Source organism: Hyperoodon ampullatus (genome assembly GCF_949752795.1).
Source record: "Hyperoodon ampullatus genome assembly, chromosome: 14".
In the NCBI taxonomy this organism is placed as follows: domain Eukaryota; kingdom Metazoa; phylum Chordata; class Mammalia; order Artiodactyla; family Ziphiidae; genus Hyperoodon; species Hyperoodon ampullatus.
Genome location: NC_136927.1, coordinates 77,041,860 through 77,069,412, shown reverse-complemented (window position 1 = coordinate 77,069,412; position 27,553 = coordinate 77,041,860). Strand labels below are relative to the sequence as shown.

The window sequence follows — 27,553 nt, the reverse complement described above, 5'->3', positions numbered from 1 at the left end:
CTCATCCCTGTCGCTCTCCCTGCCCCACTGGATTGTATCCATGCTGGCCTTGAGTTAAGCTGGGGTCAGATCAGGCTTTTTAACCTCAGGACCTTTGCATCTGCTGTTCACCGTTTTATGTCACCCCTCAGTGAGGCCTTCCCTGACCACATTAGTCTGCCTCAAACATATTCTCCTGTTTTATTGTATTCATATCACTTATCAGTACCTGACATTATGAACTGATTTGTTTCTTTTTCTCCTCCCATTTGAGTGTTAGGTTCAGGAAGACAGAGATTTTGTCTGTTTTGTTCTATGTAGCATCCCCAGCGCCAAGAACGGTGTCTGGCATATGTCTGGCTTTCAATAAATGGTGAACTGAATGAATGAATGAATGGAGGTGTATACCGAGCCCTCATGCCTACAATCCCTGCTCTTCTGTCGCAGTGGGTGGCCAGCCGAGTCAGACATTGCATACGGTCCCTTGGCTCCCAGGTTGGGGGCGTCCAAGAGCGGACCGACGGGCACTTGAGCGACATTCCCCAAAAGCCAGGGCGGTGGCCGCGCCAGTAGAGGGACTGTCGCCATTTGGCGACTTTCCCTGCGGGCCACTGAGCCGCCGCGGGGGCCAAACAGGGGATCGCTCTGTGAGCGCGCGCGCGCAGGTCTTTTGCGACGGTGCCCGGCGGCGCTAGCCCCGCCCCAGGCCCGCCCCCGCGGCCCGCCCCGCCCCGCCCCGCCCTCGCCGCTGCGCTCTCTACCGGGCCGCTCAGGCCCCCGCCCGCTTCATGTGGCCCGGCCAGCGGCGGCCGGCGGCTGGGAGCGGCGAGGCGGCGGCGAGCGGCGGCCGGCGAGGCCCGGGAGGTGGCCGAGGCCCAGGCGGCGGCGGCGGCGGCGGCCCAGGAGGCGGCGCACGGAGAGCGGCGGGAGCAGGCCCGGCCCGGCCCTCGAGCGGCCGCCTGGCTGCAGCATGCGCGTCCGCCGGGGGCTGCTGCGGCTGCCGCGCCGCTCGCTGCTCGCCGCGCTCTTCTTCTTCTCGTTCTCGTCCTCGCTGCTCTACTTCGTCTATGTGGCGCCCGGCATAGGTAGGAAGGGGGCCTGGGACCCCGGGGGTGCCGCTCTGGCCTCGAGGGGACCCCGGGAACCCCCGCCCCGCCCTGAGGGGACCCCGGCTTTCAGAAGACACCCGGCTGGGAGGCGACCCCGAGCCTGGCCCTTAGAAGACTACGGGGACTCCGGCCCGACCCTCGGGAGACCCCACGCCTGGCCCTCGGGGGGCTTCAGGACATTCCAGTGCCCTGCACCCCGATGGGCTCCAGAACCCCCCTCCCCCGCCAGCCTCCCGCCCACCCCTTGCCCTCCTTTAACCCCTTCCCCGCGGGAACCCGACTATGCCTTCACACACACACACACACACACACACACACACACGTGTACACACGTGCTGGGACGCCCCCTTTCTTGCCCTGGCCTCCCTAGAACCCCCACTTAACGCTCCTCGGCTCGAGAACTCCCGCTCCCCCTCCTCCGGGGTCTCCTCCAGCCCCGGTTCCGGGCATTCCGCGGCCCCCGGACCTCCGCGGCCCGCCCTCCCCTCCTCGCGGAGCCCCTGTGCTGGGGTCTCCAGGAGTCCCACCTTCCCGGTTCCCCATCCATCCTTCCCCTCTCTCCTCCCCGGTGACTCCACCGTTTCCTGCTCTCCCTCCTACCCTTTCTTCCCTCGACTTTCCCTTGTTACATCCACCTTCAGGTCCTCCTCCCCAGCACACACATTCTCCTCTTCCAAGTGGCCAGATCCCTTTCCTAGCAGGGTGGCATCCCCCACCCCCCAGGGAGGTCCACCCCCCCCCCATTCAGCCTAAGAACCCCTGAGCGTGCCACGCCTCCTCTCATCCCCTCCCCCTGCCCCGCCTACCCCCAAGGGCACTCCCTGTCATCTCTGCTCCCTTATCTCCTATCCTTCCCCGAATCCTCACCAGCCCCCTCTGGCCCTCAGCCACAGTTTCTTTCTGATTGAAGACTTGGGGAAGGGGTGCTGTCTGGGCTCTTCCTTTCTCCGCTTTCTTTCACTTCTGCCCTCTCCTAGCCTTGAGGGTAGAAGGTGGCCCTTCAGTATCCTATGGGGCCGGGGGGTGGGGTACATTTAAATTGGTCCTAGAGAAGGAGATATGACAAGGGCCTTGGGGAAATGGTGCAGGTGGGAAGGAGCATGGAGAAAAGGTGGAGTGGGGACTCATTCTTCTCAGAGGCATGTCCTTTAAAGGAAAGACAGCCCTGGAGAAACTGAACCCTGACCGAGCATAGGCTGTCTAAGAGCACAGAGCAGACATTTAGGCCGTGAAGAAAGATTAGAAGGAAATAACAGCATGAGGGTTAAGGTCAGAGGACATGGAGGTCAGATTTGGATTCTAATCCCTGCCCTTTATGACCTTGAACAAGTTACTAAGCCTCACCTTTTCTCCTCTGTAAAATGGGGGTACTCATCCTAACCTCATAGGGTTTTAAGGATGGAAGTAGATAAATTCCCTTTTAAAGCACTTATCATTGTACCTGATGCTTAGAGAGTTTTCCAAAAAAAAAAAAAAAAAGCTATTATATGTAGCTTTCAGGAAAGAAGGGAGTAGATGGAAGGTTTAAGGTATGTATTTGCCTGACTTGGCATCACCATGAGGCCCTAGAGAAAACCTCAGCTTAAGGTGAAAAATGATCAGAAAATGCTGTTGGGGGTGTGGCAAGGAGAGTAAATTTTGCTGTAAAAAGTCTGGATCATTTGGATGTTAGGAAAGGGTTGATGGTTTAACCCTAGGGAAATACCCTTTAGGATTGTAGTAATGATTAGTGCCATTCTCTGTTGACCTGTCAACACTGAACTAGCTGAATAGAGAAATTTCCAGATAGAGCCGGAGATTGTCTCCTGATTTTTTAAAAAAATAAATTTATTTATTTTTGGCTGCGTTGGGTCTTCATTGCTGCGCTCGGGCTTTCTCTAATTGCGGCGAGTGGGCTTCTCACTGCGGTGGTTCTCTTGCTGCAGAGCACGGGCTCTTGGCATGTGGACTTCAGTAGTTGTGGCATGCGGGCTCAGTAGTTGTGTCTCGCGGGCTGCAGAGCACAGGCTCAGTAGTTGTGGTACATGGGCTTAGTTGCTCTGCGGCATGTGGGATCTTCCTGGACCAGGGCTTGAACCCATGTCCTCTGCATTGGCAGGCGGATTCTTAACCACTGCACCACTAGGGAAGTCCTCTCCTGATTGTTTTTTTTTTTAAGAGCATATATTTCATTTGATGGTTAATATTGATGATTTGTAGTACAAACTAGATCTAGTTTGTACTACAAAGATAGAACAGGTAATATCCTACTGCCGTAACATTTTATGAAATGTCTTAGGAAAAGCATCCCTCTGGGAGGGTGTTGTATGTGGCCTGATGGATCGGATGAGGGGATAGGAGTCTGGGCAGAATAAGAACAGGTGAGTAATTAGTGGAATTAATTGAGAAAAGAGTTCATTAGCATATTGGATATTAGACTAATAAAAATGGGTGTGAAATGATGGATTTGAACCTAGAGGCAGTCTTGAAGCCATAACCCCTTTTGTGAAAGTGATGGGTTTTTTCTGGTGTGGGTGCATAAATCAGCTATGTTGAAATGCAAAAATATATCCCACTGGGATAGTAATCACCCTCTTGATTAGAAAGATTAGAAGCCAGATTCTAAAACAGAAATGGAACGTAACAACTTAACTAAAACTCTTCAGCAGTAGATATTTAGGTCAGTGGAACCCCAGTGTAAGGCAGTGGGCTTGGGGCTTCCCTGGTGGCGCAGTGGTTAAGAATCCGCCTGTCAATGCAGGGGACACAGGTTTGATCCCTGGTCTGGGAAGATCCCACGTGCCGCGGAGCAGCTAAGCCCGTGTGCCACAACTACTGAGCCTGCACTGTAGAGCCCGCAAGCCACAACTACTGAAGCCTGCGCACCTAGAGCCTGTGCTCTGCAATAAGAGAAGCCACCACAATGAGAAGCCCTCACATCTCTACAAAGAGTAGCCCCCGCTCCTGCAACTACAGAAAGCCCGCGCGCAGCAAGGAAGACCCAACGCAGCCAAAAATAAATAAATAAAATAAGTAAATTAAAAAAAAAAAGCAATGGGCTTCTACCACACTTAGATTCCTACATCACTGATAACTGAGGAAGATGCAAAGCACTTAAATATTCACTAATTTCTTCTTAAATGTGGGTCTTCTAAAGGGCAGATCTACTTAAGATTCACTTCTGTTAGTTGGAAAGGGGAGTGGTGGGAAGGATGTGAAGTGGTTTTAGAAGGGTACATTGAGCAGTTTGGTGATTTTATTTATCTTGGCTTTCCTGTTTATGAGCTTAATTTTTTAAATAATCAGCTTTGGACAGAGGGTGGCAAATCTTTTCAAAAGGTTAAGACAGTCTAGAGAAATAGAAGGTTTTATATGCCTTGGATTATGAAGACCTTATTTTAGACAGTTGTTAAAATGAGCTTAGAAAATAATACTGGGTTGAACCACATGAAATTTCCATTTTTTGCAGGTCAAAACCAGTTGTATATTGGCAGTTTGATATAGCTCAACCTAATACATTTCCAAATAATGACAATCCTGTTTTCTGGCATAACGGGAAGTGTCAGACTTGTATTTCCTTCCAGGTTTAATATTTTTCCAGTCCTGCTTTTGATTTACTTTGTATACCCTGTGGCCACACTGTGCTCTAGGGCTAAAGAGAAATCATCAACCCGAGAGTGTGTTACAGCTATATTTGGAATTAGGTAGACTTGAATTTGAGATATGAGAAAAACCATGTTAGTTATAAATGTTTTAAAGTTGCTCATGTGTAATATAGCCCAGCTACAATTTCAACCTAACTATTGTTGGTATTTTTGAGATCTAATGCTAGCTCTTAATGTTAGTGTCCCATAGTCTAACAGCAAAGGGAAATTTTCTTGGACTTGAGGGTCATCCGAAATGGAGGTAGTGGTACCATTTGGCTTAGAAAATTGGATGTGAGGAATATTACTAAATATGACTATAATGTGTTTGTAACAAATACAGAGTGCGCTTAGCTACTTTAATAAACCCCTGCCAATCCAGTTAAGTAATTTAAAAATATGACTTCATTGGCCATTATGTTTTTGTTATTAAATCAAAAGTAGTGTTTTATATCAGCAGTTTAAAAGTAGAAAAGAAAAGGATGGGGCAGAAAGTGTGAGGGAGGTGGTGGATTTGAAAAAGGAAGAGGAAGGGAATACGGTTATAAAAATGCATACATGGGCTTCCCTGGTGGCTCAGTGGTTGAGAGTCCACCTGCCGATGCAGGGGACACGGGTTCGTGCCCCTGTCCGGGAAGATCCCACATGCCGTGGAGCGGCTGGGCCGGTGAGCCATGGCCGCTGAGCCTACGCGTCCGGAGCCTGTGCTCCGCGACGGGAGAGGCCACAACGGTGAGGCCCATGTACAGCAAAAAAAAAAAAAAAAAAAAAAAGCATACGTGCCTCTTCTCTGTAGCCCCTTGCCCTCCACAGCCTGAGTGATTATCATTTATTTCATCACTTGTTTTACCTGCACTGTTGAAATATCCCTATTCCTTTCAGGGTTCCGAAGAGAACTTTGAACTTATTTATGATCCTTTAACTTAAAAAAAAAATAAATCTAAGAGCTCGGAGTACCTCCATATTCCAGTCTGACCAGGTCTTTTAGAAGATAAGAGAAGTGAACTATTTACGGATGGACGTACATTTGAAGGGCTGATTTAAAAAAATCTTATTAACTTTATGGTGCTGTCACGTGGCAAGGTTGTATAGAGGTTACTGATCTTTGCAAATTGTTTAGTTACTGATTTTGAGAGAGATGCCTGTGCATGGTTAGAGGCAGTAGTCTATATACTGATGAAATTTTATTAAAGTTCCACTATTTAAATTAATTTTTCTTTTGTCTTGATTATTGAGGAAAGGAAATGGGGAATGATTTTTCCCTTTTGGCCTGCTTGGTTCCAAGAAAAGTTTGATTCATGGCTGGCTTTTGGAAGACAGGAATCAGTAATTCTAATCCCACCTGATTTGACCAAATGACCTTGAGCAAGTCACTTGATTCTCTGATCTTACACTTGGCCAGAAAACAAAGCTGTTTGAAAAACTAGAACTGCATCTTAGCCAAACTTTTAGTGAGAAGTTTTTATGTATAGAAAGTTGATAATTCATTCATGTCCTATGCAAATTTTGGACCTAAGATTTTAGATAACATACATGTTTTATGTAACTGAATGTAACTTTTTCTAATAACCCCAGGAAAATTTCAGATTCCCCCCCTTGTTTTTTAAAAAAAAAAAAATATATATATATATATTTGGCTGCGTTGGGTCTGTGTTGCTGCGCACTGGCTTTCTCTAGTTGCGGCGAGCGGGGGCTACTCTTCGTTGCGGTGCGCGGGCTTCTCATTGTGGTGGCTTCTCTTGTTGCGGAGCACGGGCTCTAGGCACGCAGGCTTGGTAGTTGTGGCTCACGGGCTTAGTTGCTCCGCGGCATGTGAGATCTTCCTAGACCAGGGCTCAAACCCGTGTCCGCTGCATTTGGCAGGCGGATTCTTAACCACTGGACCACCAGGGAAGTCCCATCCCCCACGCCCTTGTTAAGTGTAGTATGAAAATAGCCTTTTTGTTGTTCCTCACATGAAAGTGTCCTCTAAATGCTGCAGTGCACTTAGTTTCTGAGCTTTTCTGGAGTGAAATACGTCATATTGTGAATGTGGGTTATTTTATTTTAGAAAATTAAAAAGCCTTACCCTGTTTAAGGACCCCCTTCTCCCCACGTGTGCCTGTACGGACTCACTCACTCACTCAGATGTTTCCTTTGAGTATTGCATCGTGTCAGTCTTCTTAGAAGGAAACCATATTTGGAGAACAGATTGAAGTTATAAAACTAAACAGCACCACTTTTGACCAGGATTTTGGTGATGTTTTATGTCCTTTCTGCATCAGTTTGCTATGTCGGAAACAAAGTCTTGGGTTTGGAATTGAAGTCTCTTGAACAGTGAAAATATGCTAGTCTTGGACAGTCTTTGGAAGCAGCCGTTCGGCCAGTATCAGTTGCTGTTCCAGGGCATCGCTACTCTAGCCAGTAGATAATTCTGCTCCCAACCCTGACATTTCCCCCCAGAGCTTGACAGGCCAGTGAGAGCAGCGTATAACATCGTATAACAACGCCAGGAAGGAGGGTCTTCTTGTGTTGCCATGACTCTTTAGAGCTCTTTAAGAGGGTGGAAAGCCGTAGAAGCCGAAGTGCTATACTGACTTACTTGCTTCCCTAATTTTGCAGCGTTTTAGATCGTGGAAGATACATTGTACACATCCAATCCAACTATATAAGCAAACAGAACTTCAGTAAGCAAGAAGTAGGCAATGTGATGCTGCAAAGGCCTGTCAAAGAACTAGAGAAAACTAGTGGTTAACATTGGTCAAGATAAAGGTTAATCAGAAGCAAACAGATTGGGTGTTGGCTTAAAAGAAGTTAAAGGAGTTATCGTGAGAAGAGGCAGGCCTGTGTGTACTATTAGTGAAAGGACAGTTATTCTTTAGTTTCTAATACTAGCTAAATAAGAGTATGCCTTCCTTTGCACACTGTGTGTATTTTTGTAGAAAGCTGTGAGAAAATTAAAGGAATTTAAGATCTGTGGGTCAATAATAATCCAGTATTTGAGTATCTTCCTATCATGTTACCAGCTATGGGAGATATTTGGATTCTAGACTTTTGACTGCTTCTTTCATTTTACAGATGATTGTATAAACCCAGGTTGAGTCATTAACTTGCCCAAAGTTGAGAATTATAAAATAGCTGTAAAAATAAATAAATAAATAAATAAGATAAAATACCTCTGCAGCACATACTATATGGTTGAAAATACAAGATTAATCATAAGAAATAACTAGAGAAAATAGAAAATAGTATGTAGTCAATTGCTGACTTGTATGATACTGGTCCTTAATGAGGTGGGAGATTCAGACACAGGCACTCATTCCTTTATTCAATACGTAGTTTTTTTGGAGTGCCTTCTCTTGTCAGATACTCTTTTGGGTATCGGACAGTCTAGAAATGAGTAAGGCAGAACGTTTCTGCCATCCTGGTGATTTCATTCTAGTGGGACGTTTTTGCCCTTTGTGGTGCTTTTATTCTGATGGGGAGACAGCCAACATACAATATAATTTCGGATAGTGGTAGGAGTGACCGAGGGTCTATTTTATTATTTATTTATATTATTTTATTTATTTATTTTTGGCTGTGTTGGGTCTTTGTGGCCGCGCACTGGCTTTCTCTAGTTCTGGCGAGCGGGGGCTACTCTTCGTTGCGGTGTGCGGGCTTCTCATTGCGGTGGCTTCTCTTGTTGTGGAGCACGGGCTCTAGGTGCGCGGGCTTCAGTAGTTGTGGTGCATGGGCTCAGTAGTTGCGGCACGCAGGCCCTAGAGCACATGGGCTTCAGTAGTTGTGGTGTGCAGGCTCAGTAGTTGTGGCTCTCATGGGCTTAGTTGTTCCATGGCACGTGGGACCTTCCCAGACCAGGGCTCGAACCCGTGTCCCCTGCATTGGCAGGCGGATTCTCAACCACTGCGCCACCAGGGTAGTCCCTGAGGGTCTGTTTTAGATAGGGTGGTTAGGGAAAGCTTCATTAATGAGGTGATATTTGACTTGCAGGGGTAGAACAGGTCACAGGTCTGGGGATTGGGATGGTGATGGGCGTGTCAAGCATATGTGAAGGTCTGGAGGCAGAAATGCGCTTGAGGGCAGGTTGACTGGATTTTTGTAAGTGAGAAATGGTAGGAAATGAGCTTAGAAAGATGGTAGGGGTCAGGCCATTTAGGACCCTATAGGCCATGGTAAGGGCTGTAGGATAGGAGTGAACATTAACTTAGAATTCAGCCCGATCTGGGTTTGAATCAACTCTGACTGAGTGGGCACACTATTTTCAATTTTCTTATCTGCCCAGTGGAGGATACCATCTTTCTCAGGGTCGTTGTGAGAATTGAGTGGAATGTGCTTGTAAGAGGGCTTAGCACAGAGCTTGACACGAAGCTCCGTATGTTAATAATTATTATTTATAACCATAGGAGATGTCCTCTTGGCCTAATGCTAGTACTAAACTGAGGGGAGGATTGAGCTCCAGTCCAGCTTTATACCAATAACTAGATGGAAACCTTTACTTCAGTTTTCTCATCTGTAAAATGAAGCAATGGACTAAAGTACAGATTCTAGGGTCCCTCTCAGATCTGAAGTTCCATGATTCTGAGCAAGTGTGAGTTGAACCTTGAAGGAGAAGAAGGAATAATGAGTTCTGTCAAGTAAAGACACCCCATTTAAAAAAATTCAGATCTCCCATTCACTTAGTTTCCCACCTTTAGTGAAATACTGAGCCATGGATTCTGTGAAGTGTCGGTGTATAACCCTCAGACTTAACAGTTTCACTCTGTAGGGTGAATGGAGAAATTCAAACTGTGCAATGCTATTGTTTGAGGACATTTGCCCTAAAAATGAGACAGACGTAGAATGTCTGCACTGAAGTCTATCTTTGAAATCATTGTGACAAAGAAACAACAACAAAAAAGAAATTTGCGTTGTCTTGGTCAAAGGAAAAAAACTAAAAGAATTTTACAGAAATATCTTTGGGATGTTAAGACTTTTTTTTTTCCTCTTTTTTTCTCTGCTTTTTGTCCCCTGGGTAATCCTTTTAGGTTTTAATCTGCTAAATCAGTCTTTTCCTCTAGCCTCACACTTTTGCTTTTAAGCATGAAATAGAGCCCTGGACTCATTAGCTCTTGCCCTATCTTCATTCCTCTAGGTAATTGGACGTTAAATGAGAAATGAATATTACATTTTGACCCAGTAATTCTTTTTTTTTTAAACATCTTTATTGGTGTATAATTGCTTTACAATGGTGTGTTAGTTTCTGTTTTATAACAAAGTGAATCAGCTATACATATACACATATCCCCATATCTCCTCCCTCTTGCCTCTCCCTCCCACCCTCCCTAACCCACCCATCTAGGTGGTCACAAAGCATGGAGCTGATCTCGCTGTGCTATGCGGCTGCTTCTCACTAGCTATTTTACATTTGGTAGTGTATATATGTGTCCATGCCACTCTCTCACTTCATTGCAGCTTACCCTTGCCCCTCCCCGTGTCCTCGAGTCCATTCTCTACGTCTGCATCTTTATTCCTGTCCTGCCCCTAGGTTCTTCAGAACCTTTTTTTTTTTTTTTTTAGATTCCATATATATGTGTTAGCGTACAGTATTTATTTTTCTCTTTCTGACTTACTTCACTCTGTATGACAGTCTCTAGGTCCATCCACCTCACTATAAATAACTCAATTTTATTTCTTTTTATGGCTGAGTAATATTCCATTGTATATATGTGCCACATCTTCTTTATCCGTTCATCTGTCGATGGACACTTAGGTTGCTTCCATGTCCTGGCTGTTGTAAATAGAGCTGCAGTGAACATTGTGGTACATGACTCTTTTTGAATTACGGTTTTCTCACGGTACAGTAATTCTTTTTAATATTGTGGCTTATATAGAAGAGCATTCATACCTCCTCTACTGATCCCATGAATCCAGTGTTTTCCCAAGCCTGGGAATCACACTGAATAATTTAAAGTGCTGTCTCTTCTTAGATTCCCTCCCCCCACCCCTTTTGTTAGTTTGAGTAATTATTAGACTATAAGTATTGTTCCGCCTCCTTCCCAGGTTACAAAGATAGCCAGGTACTTTGCAATGACTAGAAGGGAAGCTGGGCATTGTTTCTGAGGTACCTTAGTTACCATCATCAATTATGAACAGTTCTCTGAGGCTTATTAGTGGCATAATTATGATTATGAAAAATGTTGTGGAGTGTCGCGTACAGGGAAATGTAGATTGTAGGAAAGCTCAGTGTTGTGTTTTAAAACTTAAATTAGAGGTGTGCCAGTGAGCACAGCTGTTTATTATTTTTATTAAAGAGCTGTAAAACATTTAAATACCAGTAAAGAGGGAACTTTTTTCACCATCTAAAAGTGTGATTAATAGTCATTTAAGGGCTTCCCTGGTGGTGCAGTGGTTGAGAGTCCGCCTGCCGATGCAGGGGACACGGGTTCGTGCCCCGGTCCGGGAGGATCCCACATGCTGCGGAGTGGCTGGGCCCGTGAGCCATGGCCGCTGAGCCTGTGCGTCCGGAGCCTGTGCTCCGCAACGGGAGAGGCCACAACAGTGAGAGGCCCGCGTACCACAAAAAAAAAAAAAAAAAAAAAATAGTCATTTAAAATTTTTGCTTAATTCTCATGTGTTGAACAACTGTATGCTTGGAAAAATGGAAAAGCAGGAGTATTTTTTTTACTCATAGAACTAGTTACCCCATTTTGAGGAGTTGTGCTTTTAGGCACTAAGCCTAAATTATACTCATGATTGTAATGTATGCGTTTTCAGATTGGTAGGCCATTGGCTTTTGACGGTCAGAAAATAGTATTTTCCTAAATGCTGTGTTGGGGTCATGTTTGTGTAGTTAAAAAAAAAAATCCTTTCTTCCATTGCAGAAAAATGAAAACATTGCCAACTTAGGGAAGTTAAACCAGATGGATCAGAGATGATAGTAGACTGACTTTAGGATTCTTGATGTATTTATTATGAATCTTTATATTTTAAATAAAACCATTTAATCGGGGCTTCCCTGGTGGCACAGTGGTTGAGAGTCCGCCTGCCAATGCAGGGGACATGGGTTCGTGCCCCGGCCCAGGAAGATCCCACATGTTGCGGAGCGGCTGGGCCCGTGAGCCATGGCCGCTGAGCCTGCGCGTCCGGAGCCTGTGCTCCGCAACGGGAGAGGCCACAGCAGTGAGAGGCCCGCATACCGCAAAAAAAAAAAAACAAAAAAAAAAAACCCATTTAATCGTTTAACTTTTAAAGAAAAACTCATTTTATCCATATCATCATAATCTATAGAGTAATGATAGGGAAGTTCTCTGGGTTGTAGTGTCCTTGTGCCTAGCACATTATATGCACTTAAATATTTATTGAAATGAATGAAGAAACTATTGCCTGGTCAAGCTAGCCTCTTTGTTGTTGGATTGCATTTAATCTGGGGGAAGGATTGCTTCTTCTGTTAATCCTGATTTTGAAGTGATTTTGAATTCATTTTGACCAAAATTACTTTGTCTTTTTTTCCCTTTCTATTTCTTTGTGGTAAAATATTTATAGCATGAACTTTGCCATGTATTTTGATAATTTAAATGTGCAATTCAGTGGCATTAATTACATTCACAATGTTTTGCAACCACTACAGCTATTTCCAAAAATTTCTATTGCCCCAAACAGAAAGTCTCTTCCCACTAAGCAATAACTCCCCATCTACCCCCTCAACTGCTAATCTACTTTCCATCCTGTAAGTTTGACTGCTCTAGGTACCTCATATAAGTGTAATCATACAATGTTTGTCCTTTTGTGTTTGCTCTATTTCACTTAGCAAAATGTTTCCAGTGTTCATTCATGTCATAGCATGTGTCAGAACTGTATTCTTTTTGTGGATGAATAATATTCTATCAAAAAAAAAAAAAAATAATAATAATAATATTCTATCTTCTATATACCACATTTTTTCTCATCTGTTGATGAACACTTGAGTTGCTTCTACCTTTTGGCTGTTGCAAATAGTGCTGCTGTGAATGTTGGCATACAAGTATCTGTTTGAGTCCCTGCTTTCAATTCTTTGGGTATTTACCTGGGAGTGGAATTGCTAGGTCATATGGTAATTCTGTTTAATTTTTTGAGGAATTGCCAGACTTTCCACAGTGGCTGCACCATTTTACATTCCCACCAACAATATATTCCACATCCTTGCAGCCAACACTTATTTTCTGAGTGTGTATTTTTTTTTTTTAAAGTTCAGGCATCCTTGTAGGTGTGAAATGGTACGTCATTGTGGTTTTGGTTTGCATTTCCTTAATGACTAATGAGGTTGAGCATATTTTCATATGTTTATTGGCTATTTGTGTATCTTGTTTAGAGAACTGTCTATTCAGGTTCCTTTGCCGTTTTTAAATTGGATTGTCTGTTGTTAAGAGATCTTTATATTTTTTGAATATTAAACCATTACCAGATATATGATTTGCAAGTATTTTCTCCCATCCTATGGGTTGTCTTTTCACTCTCTTGGTAGGGTCCTTTGATGCACAAAAGCTTTTGACTTTAACGAGGTTCAGTTTATTTATATTTTTCTTTTGTTTGTACTTTAAAAAATATACTACTTGGTAAGTTTTATGACTGAACTTTTGCTCCCTACATTGTAGTCGTTTACTTTTTCTGCCCGTGAAAGGTTTCCCTAAGTTACTGATAGGCATATCTTACACAAGCTATTATTGAGCTGATTTCTGAGAAAGCAGGAGGCAAGGTTTCTTGGTTTATCTTTCTCTTACTTGTTTAATTAAGTTTGATGCTGGTTTCTTGATTTCTTTTTTTTTTAATTAATTAATTAATTTATGGCTGCATTGGGTCTTCGTTGCTGTGCACCGGCTTTCTCTAGTTGTGGGGAGTGGGGGCTACTCTTCGTTGTGGCTCGCGGGCTTCAGTAGTTGTGGCTTGTGAGCTCAGTAGTTGTGGCTCACAGGCTCTAGAGCGCAGGCTCAGTAGTTGTGGCGCACGGGCTTAGTTGCTCTGTGGCATGTGGGATCTTCCTGGACCAGGGCGCGAACCCGTGTCCCGTGTGTTGGCAGGCGGATTCTTAACCACTGAGCCACCGGCGAAACCCTGATTCTTGGTCTTTAAAATGGTTACTCTCTGCCAAACTTGACATGCTCTGCAGATTCCATTAAATATTTCAAGTGTTTGAAGAGTCCTGTGACTCTTCTGATGAAGGGAGGGATCTGTATCTTATTGATGTCTTTGTTGATTATTTTGTTCAGTAGGACTGAAATGTAACTTAAATTTAAATGTTTTCTGTTTCTAATTGCAGTTCTCTGAAAGTCCATGTAAGACAGGGCCAGAAGTTGGCACACCAAATTTTTGGTGTTGGGGACAATACAGTTTACTGATTAAACATATGATATAGAAGAGAAATTTAGAAAATATTATAGATTGATGAATATAGTCCATGAAACACTGGGCTTATTTTTTTTTCCATACAGAAATGAAAGTATACGATGATTTTGAAGATAGGGAAAAGTAAATATCACATGGCATTTTGTTAGCCTCAAATCTCCATTAACCAGCACCTTCTATGTTTTGCTGTTTAATAATAAGTGGTGATACTTAGAATGTAGACCCGGATGCATGACTTTGAGTTTGGTGTTAGGTATGATTTTTTTCCTTCTGATTGTTTGAAACAGCACTCTGTTTCCCCATACCTCCCCAGGCCACCACATAGGCACAGGATGGCAGGTAGTGATGAGGAACAGCTTGCTAAGATGATGGTGCCTGGCTGACTAAGAGGTGTGTGATGTGAACACAGGATTTGTTTTTTCCCTTTATAACATTTTTTTATTTTTTTTAATTATTTTATAACATTTTCCCTTTATAACATTATCAGAAAGTGAAGAGAGTGTTAAAGAATGAGGAAACAGAAAAGTCTAACGTGTAAAACCTGCTGGACTTCTACATCTGTGACATGGTAAAATTTGGCACTTTGATTTTTTTTTTCCTGGTATCAGCTGGATTTCAAATGTATTTATCTAAAAGTGAGTGATAATGGTAGTGATTAAAGACAGGTGGGTACTTAGAAAATTTTTGTGTTTTGGGGCCTGTGGTAAAAGAAAAAATTTACAGACTTGCCTTTGCATTTGCCTGATTTGGCTGTTTTCTTAGAGCTAACTTAATCTTTGTGTGTTAAACCCTTAGAGTGTGCTAGGTTTGGGGGTACATTGATGAATGACGTGGACACCGTACCTCTGTTATTTTTTAAGTCTTCAGCAAGGGAGCATGGCTTCATTTTAGTAAAAAATTTTCAAAATTTTGAGTGATTTTATATTCCCAGAAGATGTGTTTAATTGAGGGTCAGTTCAGTTGATGTTAACGTACCTTAATTGCCAGGAATAACAGTGAATGTATTTTAATTGTAGACATTTAAGACAGCAAAAAAATTTTAAAGAAATTCTTGAAGAGGCATTTAGTTTAATTTTTTACCTCACTGGGCCCATTGGCTGTACATGTTCTTGGTGGTATTCATATTTACATGAATGTTTTTGCTGTTTAACTCCTGGACAGAGTCATGGCAATGGTGGTGAACAGTGACCTGAAGTTTCTTAGTAACATAGATGCTCTCTGGACCAGTGGCGGAAGGATGCATTTATATACTGAGGCCTCTTCCCTTCCACCTGGAAGAGTGTCAGTCTTAGAATAGAGGTCTGGCACTGAGCAGGTGCTCAGAGAGCATTTGTCAGACAGGATCAGTCTGTCTTCTACCCTTCAGTGGCTTTCATTGCTTTTAGGATAAAGTTCAGATTCCTTATTGTAGTTTATAAGAATTTTTGTGATCTGACCTCTACCTCTCTCTCCAGCTTCATTTATGCCACTTCTCTCCCTCCAGACACATGGGCCTCCCCCCTGGTTTCCAGCATAGACTAGGCTCTTTCCTTAAGCTTTTCACTAGCTAACTCAAATATTCCTGCCCATCCTCAGACATCTAAATCAGTGGCAAATGCATGGGCCTCATTTCTCTCTTTTTTTTTTTTTTCGATACGCGGGCCTCTCACTGTTGTGGCCTGTCCCGTTGCGGAGCACAGGCTCCGGACGCGCAGGCTCAGCAGCCATGGCTCACGGGCCCAGCCGCTCTGCGGCATATGGGATCCTCCCAGACCGGGGCACGAACCCGTGTCCCCTCTACTGGCAGGCGGACTCTCAACCACTGCGCCACCAGGGAAGCCCCAAGGGCCTCATTTCTTGTTCATTGTTGTATCCCTGCCTGGAACGCTGGTCTGGCACACTGTAGGTGCTCAATGAATATTTCTTTGTTAAATCAGGGAAGTAAGGTGGAGGTGGACAGATCTGAGGTCCTGAAAAGTACAAGTAGCCAATTCGCTGCTCATTTGGGTATGTTGAAGGTTGCTGTGCTAACTGCTAGGACTTCAAGGTGAAGAACTAAAAAGGATCAAATAAAAACACAATGGATTTTTAAAAATATTAATTGTAACTGAAAGTATGATTCCTAGCTCAGTCTCAGATTAATTATGTCCAGTCCAGTCAGATGTTTGGTTTTGTGGGGGCCTGGTTTGGTGGGCAGATGACAAGTAGGAATTTTAAAGTTTTACCCATTTAAGACTCAACACGGATTTTAACCCTTTTAAGTGCTTTTTGTATCTTACATAGTATGTGTATGATAATGCTTTGAAATTGCAGATCACAAATGAATGTATTAATGGTTAGTCTTGTTCCTCAACTTGAAATCTAGATGAAAAAATTGATAAACAAGGAATTCCCTGGCAGTTCAGTGGTTAGGACTCGGGGCTTTCACTGCTGTGGGCCCAGGTTCAATACCTGGTTGGGGAACTAAGATATTGCAAGCTGCGTGGGGTGGCCAAACAAATAAATAAATAAAAATAAAATAAAAATTAATAAACAGGAAAACACTCAGTCCTGATTTAGGAAGAAGTAGGTACAATAATTCTTATATATTGCTAGGAACGTTGTTTCTAATTTTTAATTAGACAGATATTTAGGTTAATGGTTTTGGTGTTTTCAAATTTATGATAAAAGCTATACTTTTGTGTCTTGAATATGCTTGTCAGTCTTTAATTTGAGAGATACTCTTTGCCTAGGAAATGAGAAATTGTTGTATATTTTACTTCTTCCAAGGAGCAATGAGGAAGAAACAATTTCTGGAATTGGAAGTCCATATGGATGGTATGGAAAGTAAGTCTGTTATTCATAAACAGCTAGTCTCTTGTGCTCTATCTACGCTGTTGGATGGAAGGTGGAAATAACCTTGCCTCTGTTGCTGAGATTATTTTTGAGCTGACTCGTGCTAGGCTGGCACCCATCAATTGCTTTGTGTGGAAGGGACAACTGGAATCCTTCATTTTGTGTATGTGTGTGTGAATGTGAGTGGGAGGAAGTGAAATGTTTGGTTTTGGTATTGGCTTGATTTTTCTGTTTCATTGTTGACTTGGCATGCCTGGCTTTTTCTTTCTGCTTTTAAGTATTCAGAAATCTTAAGATATGTGTGAATTAGAAGATTTGGATTTATTTGAATTTCATTTGGCACTATGGGAAGTTAACTTTAGGTAAGAGCTACTTTTTGGGTTGGTTTTATGTTAAAGATAATTTTTTCCCTTAATTATTTTATTTTATTATAGAAAATTTCAAACACATACAAAAGTAGAGTGAATAGTATACTGGACTCCCATGAACAAAGGTATTTTGATATGACCTTTATATTCGTGAAAAATATAAATGTGAAAGGGCACAAAGACAGCCCCCCATCCCCCCAACAAAACAAAACAAAAGTACAAGCTTAGGCTAATTAATAACCTGTATTTTTAAAACCTTTGGATAATTGGATTTCATTTTTGTTCACATGTTTTGCTGATCCATTTACCTCAATGAGAGTTTCTTAATATGTAAAAAGGGAAGACTAAAAGTATATAAACGTAGGCTTATTGTGAGGATTAAAGGAGAGTATTTGTCAGATGTTTCCATGGCTTGGTACCAGTTAGGTGCTCAACAGTTAAATGTCTCCTTGCCCTTTCACAGTTCCTCAGTCACAGTGCTCAATTGGAGTGGAGAGGGGAAGGGACACGTGGATGAACTGGTACACGGTAGAGAGTTGATTACGGCGAAGTTTCCAGAGGATTTATTTATTTTTTCTCTTACCCCGTCCTTCATTTGAACCCTTGAAGTTTAGAGCTGGAAAAACAAGGGTCAGATGTTTGCCAAGAATAAACCTTTCTGTACTGTGGTGGTACCTCGAAGGCACTCCTTAGCTTGAGGAGCAGGTGCTCTGGCTGAGGATGCTCAAGTCTCCGAGGTGCCCTGGGAACAGATGATTACTGCTCGAGTGTTTAACACCTGTGTTCTTTTGCTTCTCTTGGCCTATTTTTCTGAGAATATATTGCTGAATTCTGTTGCTATTTACATCAGCTTTGACCAAAGCCAAGTGCCAAGCTTGCAAGTGAAAGAATGGCAAAAATACCTCTTTTAGGATCTGTGTTGGCACAGATTTTGTGCTTTGTGTTTAGTAACAAGTGAACAACACCACTGATTTAATTTTAGTATTATTAGTTATATTAATTTATTAGTTCTATAATTAAAAAAGTAAAACAGTCTGTATAGATTGAAGCTATAGTTTCGGGTTGTATGTGTGAAAAACTGACTCTCTTCATTGTGAATTTTGAACAAACTTACCGGTAGATTATTTATGTAAGCTTGTGTCATCAGAAGCATTCCAGAATGAATCATGTTTAGTTAGGATCTAACAAATGTTACCACCATTGTTCTGTTAAGCAATATTTTTAAACTATTAAATCAACTTCAAGGATAATAAAGGAAATTACAGTAATTTATTCACAATCGTCTTTTCCTCACAGGTGTTTTCATTTCATTGTTTCCTTCTCATCTTTGTATACACACACAGATATTTGAAAATTTTGTACCTTAGAAATTGCTAGGCTGAGAGAATTGATGTTATAAGGGTGGCACCAATTTAGTAAACGCTATGAGTGTTTGATTTAGAATAATCTTGTACAGTCTCTTTGCTGTAACATCTTTCCTGGTTAGTTCTGTTCTCCTCACTATAACTAAACATGTGTCTTTTTTTTTTGAATTTTTGAATTTTATTTTATTTATTTTTATACAGCAGGTTCTTATTAGTTATCTATTTTATACACATCAGTGTATACATGTCAATCCCAATCTCCCAATTCATCCCACTGCCACCCCCACCACCACCTTCCCCCCTCGGTGTCCATACGTTTGTTCTCTACATCTGTGTCTCTGTTTCTTCCTTGCAAACCGGTTCATCTGTACCATTTTTCTAGATTCCACATATATGTTAATATACGATATTTGTTTTTCTCTTTCTGACTTCACTCTATATGACAGTCTCTAGATCCATCAATTTCGTTCCCTTTTATGGCTGAGTAATATTCCATTTTATATATGTGCCACATCTTCTTTATCCATTCGTCTGTCGATGGGCATTTAGGTTGCTTCCGTGACCTGGCTATTGTAAATGGTGCTGCAGTGAACATTGGGGTGCATGTGTCTTTTTGAATTATGGTTTTCTCTGGGTATATGCCCAGTAGTGGGATTGCTGGATCATATGGTAATTCTATTTTTAGTTTTTTAAGGAACCTCCGTACTGTTCTCCATAGTGGCTGTATCAATTTACATTCCCACCAGCAGTGCAAGAGGGTTCCCTTTTCTCCACACCCTCTCCAGCATTTGTTGTTTGTAGATTTTCTGATAATGCCCATTCTAACCAGTATGAGGTGAGACCTCACTGTAGTTTTGCTTTGCATTTCTCTAATAATTAGTGATGTTGAGCAGCTTTTCACATGCTTCTTGGCCATCTATATGTCTTCTTTGGAGAAATGTCTATTTAGGTCTTCTGCCCATTTTGTTTGGTTTTTTTTTTTTTTTTTTTTTTTTTGCGGTTCGCGGGCCTCTCACTGTTGTGGCCTCCCCCATTGCGGAGCACAGGCTCCGGACGCGCAGGCTCAGCAGCCATGGCTCACGGGCCCAGCCGCTCCACAGCATGTGGGATCTTCCCGGACCGGGGCACGAACCCGTGTCCCCTGCATTGGCAGGCGGACTCTCAACCACTGCGCCACCAGGGAAGCCCCCCTTCTGCCCATTTTGGCTGGGTTGTTTGTTCTAGTTCTGTAAAAAATGCCATTGGTAATTTGATAGGGATTGTATTGAATCTGTAGATTGCTTTGGGTGGTATAGTCATTTTCACAATATTGATTCTTCCAATCCAAGAACATGGTATATCTCTCCATCTGTTTGTGTCATCTTTGATTTCTTTCATCAGTGCCTTATAGTTTTCTGAGTACAGGTCTTTTACCACCTTAGGTAGGTTTATTCCTAGGTATTTTATTCTTTTTGTTGCAGTGGTGAATGGGATTGTTTCCTTAATTTCTCTATCTGATCTTTTGTTATTAGTGTATAGGAATGTATGAGATTTCTGTGCATTAATTTTGTATCCTACAACTTTACCAGATTCATTGATTAGCTCTAGTAGTTTTCTGGTGGCATCTTTAGGATTCTCTATGTATAGTATCATGTCATCTGCAAACAGTGACAGTTTTACTTCTTTTCCAATTTGTATTCCTTTTATTTCTTTTTCTTCTCTGATTGCCATGGCTAGAACTTCCAAAACTATGTTGAATAATAGTGGCGAGAGTGGACATCCTTGTCTTGTTCCTGATCTTAGAGGAAATGCTTTCAGTTTTTCACCATTGAGAATGATGTTTGCTGTGGGTTTGTCATATATGGATGGCCTTTATTATGTTGAGGTAATTTCCCTCTATGCCCACTTTCTGGAGAGTTTTTATCATAAATGGTTGTTGAATTTTGTCAAAAGCTTTTCCTGCATCTATTGAGATGATTGTATGGTTTTTCTTCTTCAATTTGTTAATATGGTGTATCACATTGATTGATTTGCGTATATTGAAGAATCCTTGCATCCCTGGGATAAATCCCACTTGATCATGGTGTATGATCCTTTTAACGTGTTGTTGGATTCTGTTCGCTAGTATTTTGTTGAGGATTTTTGCATCTATATTCATCTGCGATAATTGGTCTGTTTTTCTCTTTTTTGTAGTATCTCTGTCTGGTTTTGGTATCAGGGTGATGGTGGCCTCATAGAATGAGTTTGGGAGTGTTCCTTCCTCTGCAATTTTTTGGAAGAGTTGGAGAAGGATGGGTGTTAGCTCTTCTCTAAATGTTTGATAGAAGTCACCTGTGAAGCCATCTGGTCCTGGACTTTTGTTTGTTGGAAGATTTTTAATTTCAGTTTCATTACTTGTGATTCCTCTGTTCATATTTTCTATTTCTTCCTGGTTCAGTCTTGGAAGGTTATACCTTTCTAAGAATTTGTCCATTTCTTCCGGGTTGTCCATGTTATTGGCAGAGTTGCTTGTAGTAGTCTCTTAGGATGCTTTGTATTTCTGTGGTGTCCGTTGTAACTTCTCCTTTTTCACTTACAATTTTATTGATTTGAGTCCTCTCCCTCTTTTCCTTAATGAGTCTGGCTAAAGGTTTATCAATTTCATTTATCTTCTCAAAGAACCAGCTTTTAGTTTTATTGATCTTTGCTATTGTTTTCTTCATTTCTATTTCATTTGTTTCTGCTCTGATCTTTATGATTTCTTTCCTTCTACTAACTTTGGGTTTTGTTTTGTTCTTCTTTCTCTACTTCCTTTAGGTGTAAGTTTAGATTGTTTATTTGAGATTTTTCCTGTTTCTTGAGGTAGGATTGTATTGCTATAAACTTCCCTCTTCGAACTGCTTTTGCTGCATCCCATAGGTTTTTGGATCGTCGTGTTTTTATTGTCATTTGTCTCTAGGTATGTTTTGACTTCCTCTTTGATTTCTTCAGGTATCTCTTGGTTATTTAGTAATGTATTGTTTAGCCTCATGTGTTTGTGTTTTTTACGTTTTTTTCTTTGTAATTGATTTCTAATATCATAGTGTTGTGGTCAGAAAAGATGCTTGATATGATTTCAGTTTTCTTAAATTTACCGAGGCTTGATTTGTGACTCAAGATGTGATCTATCCTGGAGAATGTTCTGTGTGCACTTGAGAAGAAAGTGTAATCTGCTGTTTTTGGATGGAATGTCCTATAAATATCAATTAAACATATCTGGTCTATTGTGTCATTTAAAGCTTGTGTTTCCTTATTAATTATCTGTCTGGATGATCTGTCCATTGGTGTGAGGTGTTAAAGTCCCCCACTATTATTGCATTACTGTTGATTTCTTCTTTTATAGCTGTTAGCAGTTGCCTTATGTATTGAGGTGCTCCTATTTTGGGTGCATATATATTTATAATTGTTATGTCTTCTTCTTGGATTGATCCCTTGACGGTTATGTAGTGTCCTTGTCTCTTGTAACATTCTTTATTTTTTTTTATTTTTTTTATTTTTATTTTTTTTCCGTATGTGGGCTTCTCACTGTTGTGGCCTCTCCCGTTGCGGAGCACAGGCTCCGGACGCGCAGGCCCAACGGCCATGGCTCACGGGCCCAGCCGCTCCGCGGCATGTGGGATCTTCCCAGACCGGGGCACGAACCCGTGTCCCCTGCATCGGCAGGCGGACTCTCAACCACTGCGCCACCAGGGAAGCCCAACATTCTTTATTTTAAAGTCTATTTTATCTGATATGAGTATTGCTGCTCCAGCTTTCTTTTTTTTTTTTTTTTTTTTTTTTGCGGTATGTGGGCCTCTCACTGTTGTGGCCTCTCCCGTTGCAGAGCACAGGCTCCGGACGCGCAGGCTCAATGGCCACGGCTCACGGGCCCAAGCCGCTCCACGGCATGTGGGATCTTCCCAGACCGGGGCACGAACCCGTGTCCCCTGCATCGGCAGGCGGACTCTCAACCGCTGCGCCACCAGGGAAGCCCTCCAGCTTTCTTTTGATTTCCGTTTGCATGGAATATCCCTTTCTATCCCCTCACTTTCAGTCTGTATGTGTCCCTAGGTCTGAATGGGGTCTCTTGTAGACAGTGTATATATGGGTCTTGTTTTTGTTCATTCAGCGAGCCTGTGTCTTTTGGTTGGAGCATTTAATCCATTAACGTTTAAGGTAATTATCGCTATGTATGTTCCTATTACCATTTTCTTAATTGTTATGGGTTTGTTTTTGTAGGTCCTTTTCTTTTCTTGTGTTTCCCACTTAGAGAAGTTCCTTTAGCATTTGTTGTAGAGCTGGTTTTGTGGTGCTGAATTCTCTTAGCTTTTATTTGTCTGTAAAGCTTTTGATTTCTCCGTGGAATCTGAATGAGATCCTTGCCCAGTAGAGTAATCTTGGTTGTAGGTTCTTCCCTTTCATCACTTTAAATATATCATTCCACTCCCTTCTGGCTTGTAGTGTTTCTGCTGAGAAATCAGCTGCTAACCTAATGAGAGTTCCCTTGTATGTTATTTGTCATTTTCCCCTTGTTGCTTTCAATAATTTTTCTTGAATTTTTGTCAGTTTGATTATTGTGTGTCTTGGGGGTGTTTCTCCTTGGGTTTTTCCTGCCTGGGACTCTCTGTGCTTCCTGGACTTGGGTGGCTATTTCCTTTCCCATGTTCGGGAAGTTTTCAACTATAATCTCTTCAAATATTTTCTCGGGTCCCCTCTCTCTCTCTCTTCTCCTTCTGGGACCCCTATGATATGAATGTTGTTGCGTTTAATGTTGTCCCATAGGTCTCTTAGGCTGTCTTCATTTCTTTTCATTCTTTTTTCTTTATTCTGTTCCGCGGCAGTGAATTCCACCATTCTGTCTTCCAGGTCACTTATCCATTCTTCTGCCTCAGTTATTCTGCTATTGATTCCTTCTAGTGTATTTTTCATTTCAGTTATTGTATTGTTCATCTCTGTTTGTTTGTTCTTTAATTCTTCTAGGTGTTTGTTAAACATTTCTTGCATCTTCTTGATCTTTGCCTCCATTCTTTTTCCGAGGTCCTGGATCATCTTCGTTATCATTATTCTGAATTCTTTTTCTGGAAGGTTGCCTATCTCCACTTAATTTAGTTGTTTTTCTGAGGTTTTATGTTGTTCCTTCTTCTGGAGCATAGTCCTCTGCCTTTTCATTTTGTATGTCTTTCTGTGAACGTGGTTTTTGTTACACAGGCTGCAGAATTGTAGTTCTTCTTGCTTCTGCTGTCTGCCTTCTGGTGGATGAGGCTATCTGAGAGGCTTGTGGAAGCTTCCTGATTGTAGGGACTGGTGGTGGGTAGAGTTGGGTGTTGCTCTGGTGGGCAGAGCTTAGTAAAACTTTAATCTGCTTGTCTGCTGATGGGCGGGGCTGGGTTCCCTCCCTATTGGTTGTTTGGCCTGAGGCGACCCAGCACTAGAGCTTACTTGGCTCTTTGGTGGGGCTAATGGCACCTCTGCAGGGACCCTCCAACACTAGCAGGTAGGTCTGGTTCATTCACCTATGAGGTCACTGCTCCTTGCCCTGGGTCCTGATGCACACACTACTTTGTGTGTGCCCTCCAAGAGTGGAGTCCCTGTTTCCCCTAGTCCTATCGAAGTCCTGCAGTCAAATCCTACTAGCCTTCAAAGTCTGAGTCTGTAGGAATTCCTCTTCCTGTTGCCGGCACCCCAGGTTGGGAAGCCTGATACGGGGCTCAGAACCTTCACTCCAGTGTGTGGACTTCTGTGGTATTAATGTTCTCCAGTTTGTGAGTCACCCACCCAGAGGTTCTGGGTTTTGATTTTATTGTGATTTCACCCCTCATACCATCTCATTGCACCTTCTCCTTTGTCTGGATATGGGGTATATTTTTTGGTGAGTTCCAGTGTCTTCCTGTCGATGATTGTTCAGCAGTTAGTTATGATTCTGGTGTTCTTGCAAGAGGGAGTCTAAACGTAGTGTCTTTTTTTTTTTTTTTTTTTTTTGCAGTACGCGGGCTTCTCACTGCTGTGGCCTCTCCCGTTGCGGAGCACAGGCTCCGGACGCGCAGGCTCAGCGGCCATGGCTCACAGGCCCAGCCGCTCCGCGGCACGTGGGATCCTCCCGGACCGGGGCACGATCCCGCGTCCCCTGCATCGGCAGGCGGACGCGCAACCACTGCGCCACCAGGGAAGCCCCTAAACGTAGTGTCTTGATATAAGATTATTTCTGGCAAGGGACTCTTGAAATGAAAGCTCTAAAGAAAACCTACTTGCTTTCTTTACCAATATGTGGAAAACTTGATGGGAAATTTCTAGCCCTTGTGGCGTCAAGTCAATTTAATCTCATTCTTAAATACTATTAATAAAGTTAAATAGAAGAACCTTAAGTTTTATTAAATGTTATAACAGTGTGGCTAATCTAATGTGAGAGTGTAGTATTTGATCTGTCTCCTCCCTTGATGGGATTCCACAAAGTAGAAATAAAGTCTTTCTCAGAAACCTATTTGTACTTAGTGGTTATTTTTCTCCAGTCTGGTATTTTTTTCTCCAGTTTGTGAAGAGTAACTAAACTTTGAATGAGTAAGAAACTGTTCAAAGACGGATCAGGTCAACTGAGCAGAAACCAAAGTGGGTAGGTTGGACTGCCCCGGCCACACTATAATCATATACATTATTGCCATTATTTTCTTTGTTTTTCAAGTGTAAGCTGTGTGACACAGCTTGCCCTCTATATCTTTAGTTAAAGGAATTAAATATGTAAAGTTAATTTGTGTGGCCTTCTCTAGGTTGACCTGGGCTTCCTTTAGCCCTTTGGAAGATCCCACCTGGGAGATCCCCATACCTATATGTACAGAAGGGGGACACCATCGATGTCATGCAATTTATTCTTTTCTGTAAAGGTGATTATATCAAATGCAATTAGCTCTGCTCTGACATGACTTAAGTGTTTCTAAAGATCGCTGTGCTGTACAAAACTGTTGAATGAAAACCTAGAGCTTATGGGAAAAATGGGGTTAAGCACATAACACTTAAAAACTAAATTAGTGTCCTATTAAAAAAGAAAAAAAAAAGGAACCTAATGAAACCAGTACAGTTTGACACATGTTACATGGTTAAGAAACACCATAAGTAGGGCACTTTATGTTGATAAAGACCTGAAGTTTGCTTGTGGAAGTGGGCATCAGAAGGATTGCAACTTGTGAGTTATTGTGAAGTGGAGGAAGGAGAGTTGTTCTAAAATAGTACTGGATGTTGTGACATCCAGATGTGTATGGGATACTCACTTGGTGAACTGAGGTCGCTGGTAGACGTTTGAAGTGTGTGCATAGGTGTGTGTCAGTTCAGCGAGTTGTAGTTTTCTGGGTGTCACTCGTGGGTGGAATTGCACATAAGCAGATGCAAATCCACTTAGGCTCAGATTGTTCCCAAATATGTCAGTTGTGTTGGAACAAATGTGTTCGCTTCAAACGCTTCAAAATAAGCGTTATAGCGGAACTGACTGTGAGACAAAATATGGTGTAATTTGTATAAACATGTGAAACTTAAAAAAAATGATTAAAAAAAGTTTTGAAATCTCAAGCTTACAGAAAAGTTGCACGTGTAGTACCGTGACTTTTTCTTGAACCATTTGGTGACATTATGCCCCTCACCCCCAAATATTAGAGTGTGTTTTTCAACAAAGAAGGATATTGCAAAAAAGGACAATACAACCATTAATGTTAACATTGATACTTCACCTTTATGGCCATCTAATCCTCTGACCTCCGTTCAAGTTTTGCCAGTTGCCCCGGTAATGTCCTTTATGTCAAAAGGATCCAGTTCAGAATCGCCCATTGTGTTTGTTGTAATGTTTCTTTAGTCTCCTTCAGGAAAATTTGGAAAAGTTCCTCAGTCTCTCTTTGAATTTCATGACCTTGACACTTTTGAGGATGACAGGCTAGCTCCTTTGTAGCATGTCGCTTACTTTGAGTTTGTCAGATGTTTCCTTACAGTTCGATTCAGGTTATGCATCTTTGGCAGCACAATCACAGAAGTGTATTACATCCTTCCAATGCATGTCAGGTGACACAGGATTGTGATTTGTTCCATTGCGGGTGATGTTTGCTCTGATCACTTGACTGAGGAGGTATCTGCCTAGTGTTTCCACCATAAAGTGACTCTTTTCCCTTCTGTAATCAGTATGTATTTTGTGGAGAGGTACTTTAAAACTATACAAATATCTTTCTTCATCGGACTTTTCAGTGTATTTATTTATTTATACCCATGCTTTTTAGTTTAAAGAGTTTATTATTACTAGCATGGGCTTGTGGTTTTAATCTGTTTACTATCATCATCTTCATGCCCAACTGTCCTTATTAGGCCAATGGGAACCCCTTTGCGCTGGCATCTGTCCTTTTGTCCCTCTCATTCTTTTTTTTTCTTTTTAAAAATTATTTATTTATTTATTTATTTTTGGCTGCGTTGGGTCTTTGTTGCTACGCGCGGGCTTTCTCTAGTTGCAGGAGCGGGGGCTATTCTTCGTTTCGGTGCGCGGGCTTCTCATTGCGGTGGCTTCTCTTGTTGCGGAGCACGGGCTCTAGGTGCACGGGCTTCAGTAGTTGTGGCTCGTGGGCTCTAGAGCGCAGGCTCAGTAGTTGTGGCACACGGGCTTAGCTGCTCCCTGGCATGTGGGATCTTCCCGGACCAGGGATCAAACCCGTGTCCCCTGCATCGGCAGGCAGATTCTTAACCACTGTGCCATTAGGGAAGTCCTAATTGTTATGTTGAAAGTGGGTTTCTATCATGTGGTTTTGCATTATTTGCCAGGTACAGAGACAAATTGTTCTGTGCCTTTGTCCCCCTTTACATCAGCTCTCCCTTGTGACTGTTGTTAGGTTTTTATGAGGTAGCTGTCAGGAATTGGGGAACTTCCCCCCAGGCTACTCCTTATGCAAAGAGTTGTTCTCTAAGCAAAGCTGCAGGACTGCATTTGCACTGCTCTCTAACCATGGAGCTGAGCTAATCAT

The 27,553-nt window shown here is 42.3% G+C and overlaps 1 protein-coding gene across 1 annotated transcript in view; it reads left to right on the top strand.

Annotated features, from left to right (window-relative positions):
• Positions 1-949: 949 nt before the first annotated feature.
• B4GALT5 (beta-1,4-galactosyltransferase 5) overlaps positions 950-27,553 on the top strand; it is a gene marked incomplete at its 5' end in the record, with an annotated part of 77,995 nt that continues 51,391 nt past the window's right edge. Inside the window, one exon of the mRNA XM_079720211.1 lies at positions 950-1,064. Within this exon, the coding sequence (XP_079576337.1) occupies positions 950-1,064 (115 nt within the window). The remainder of the gene's footprint in view (positions 1,065-27,553) is intronic.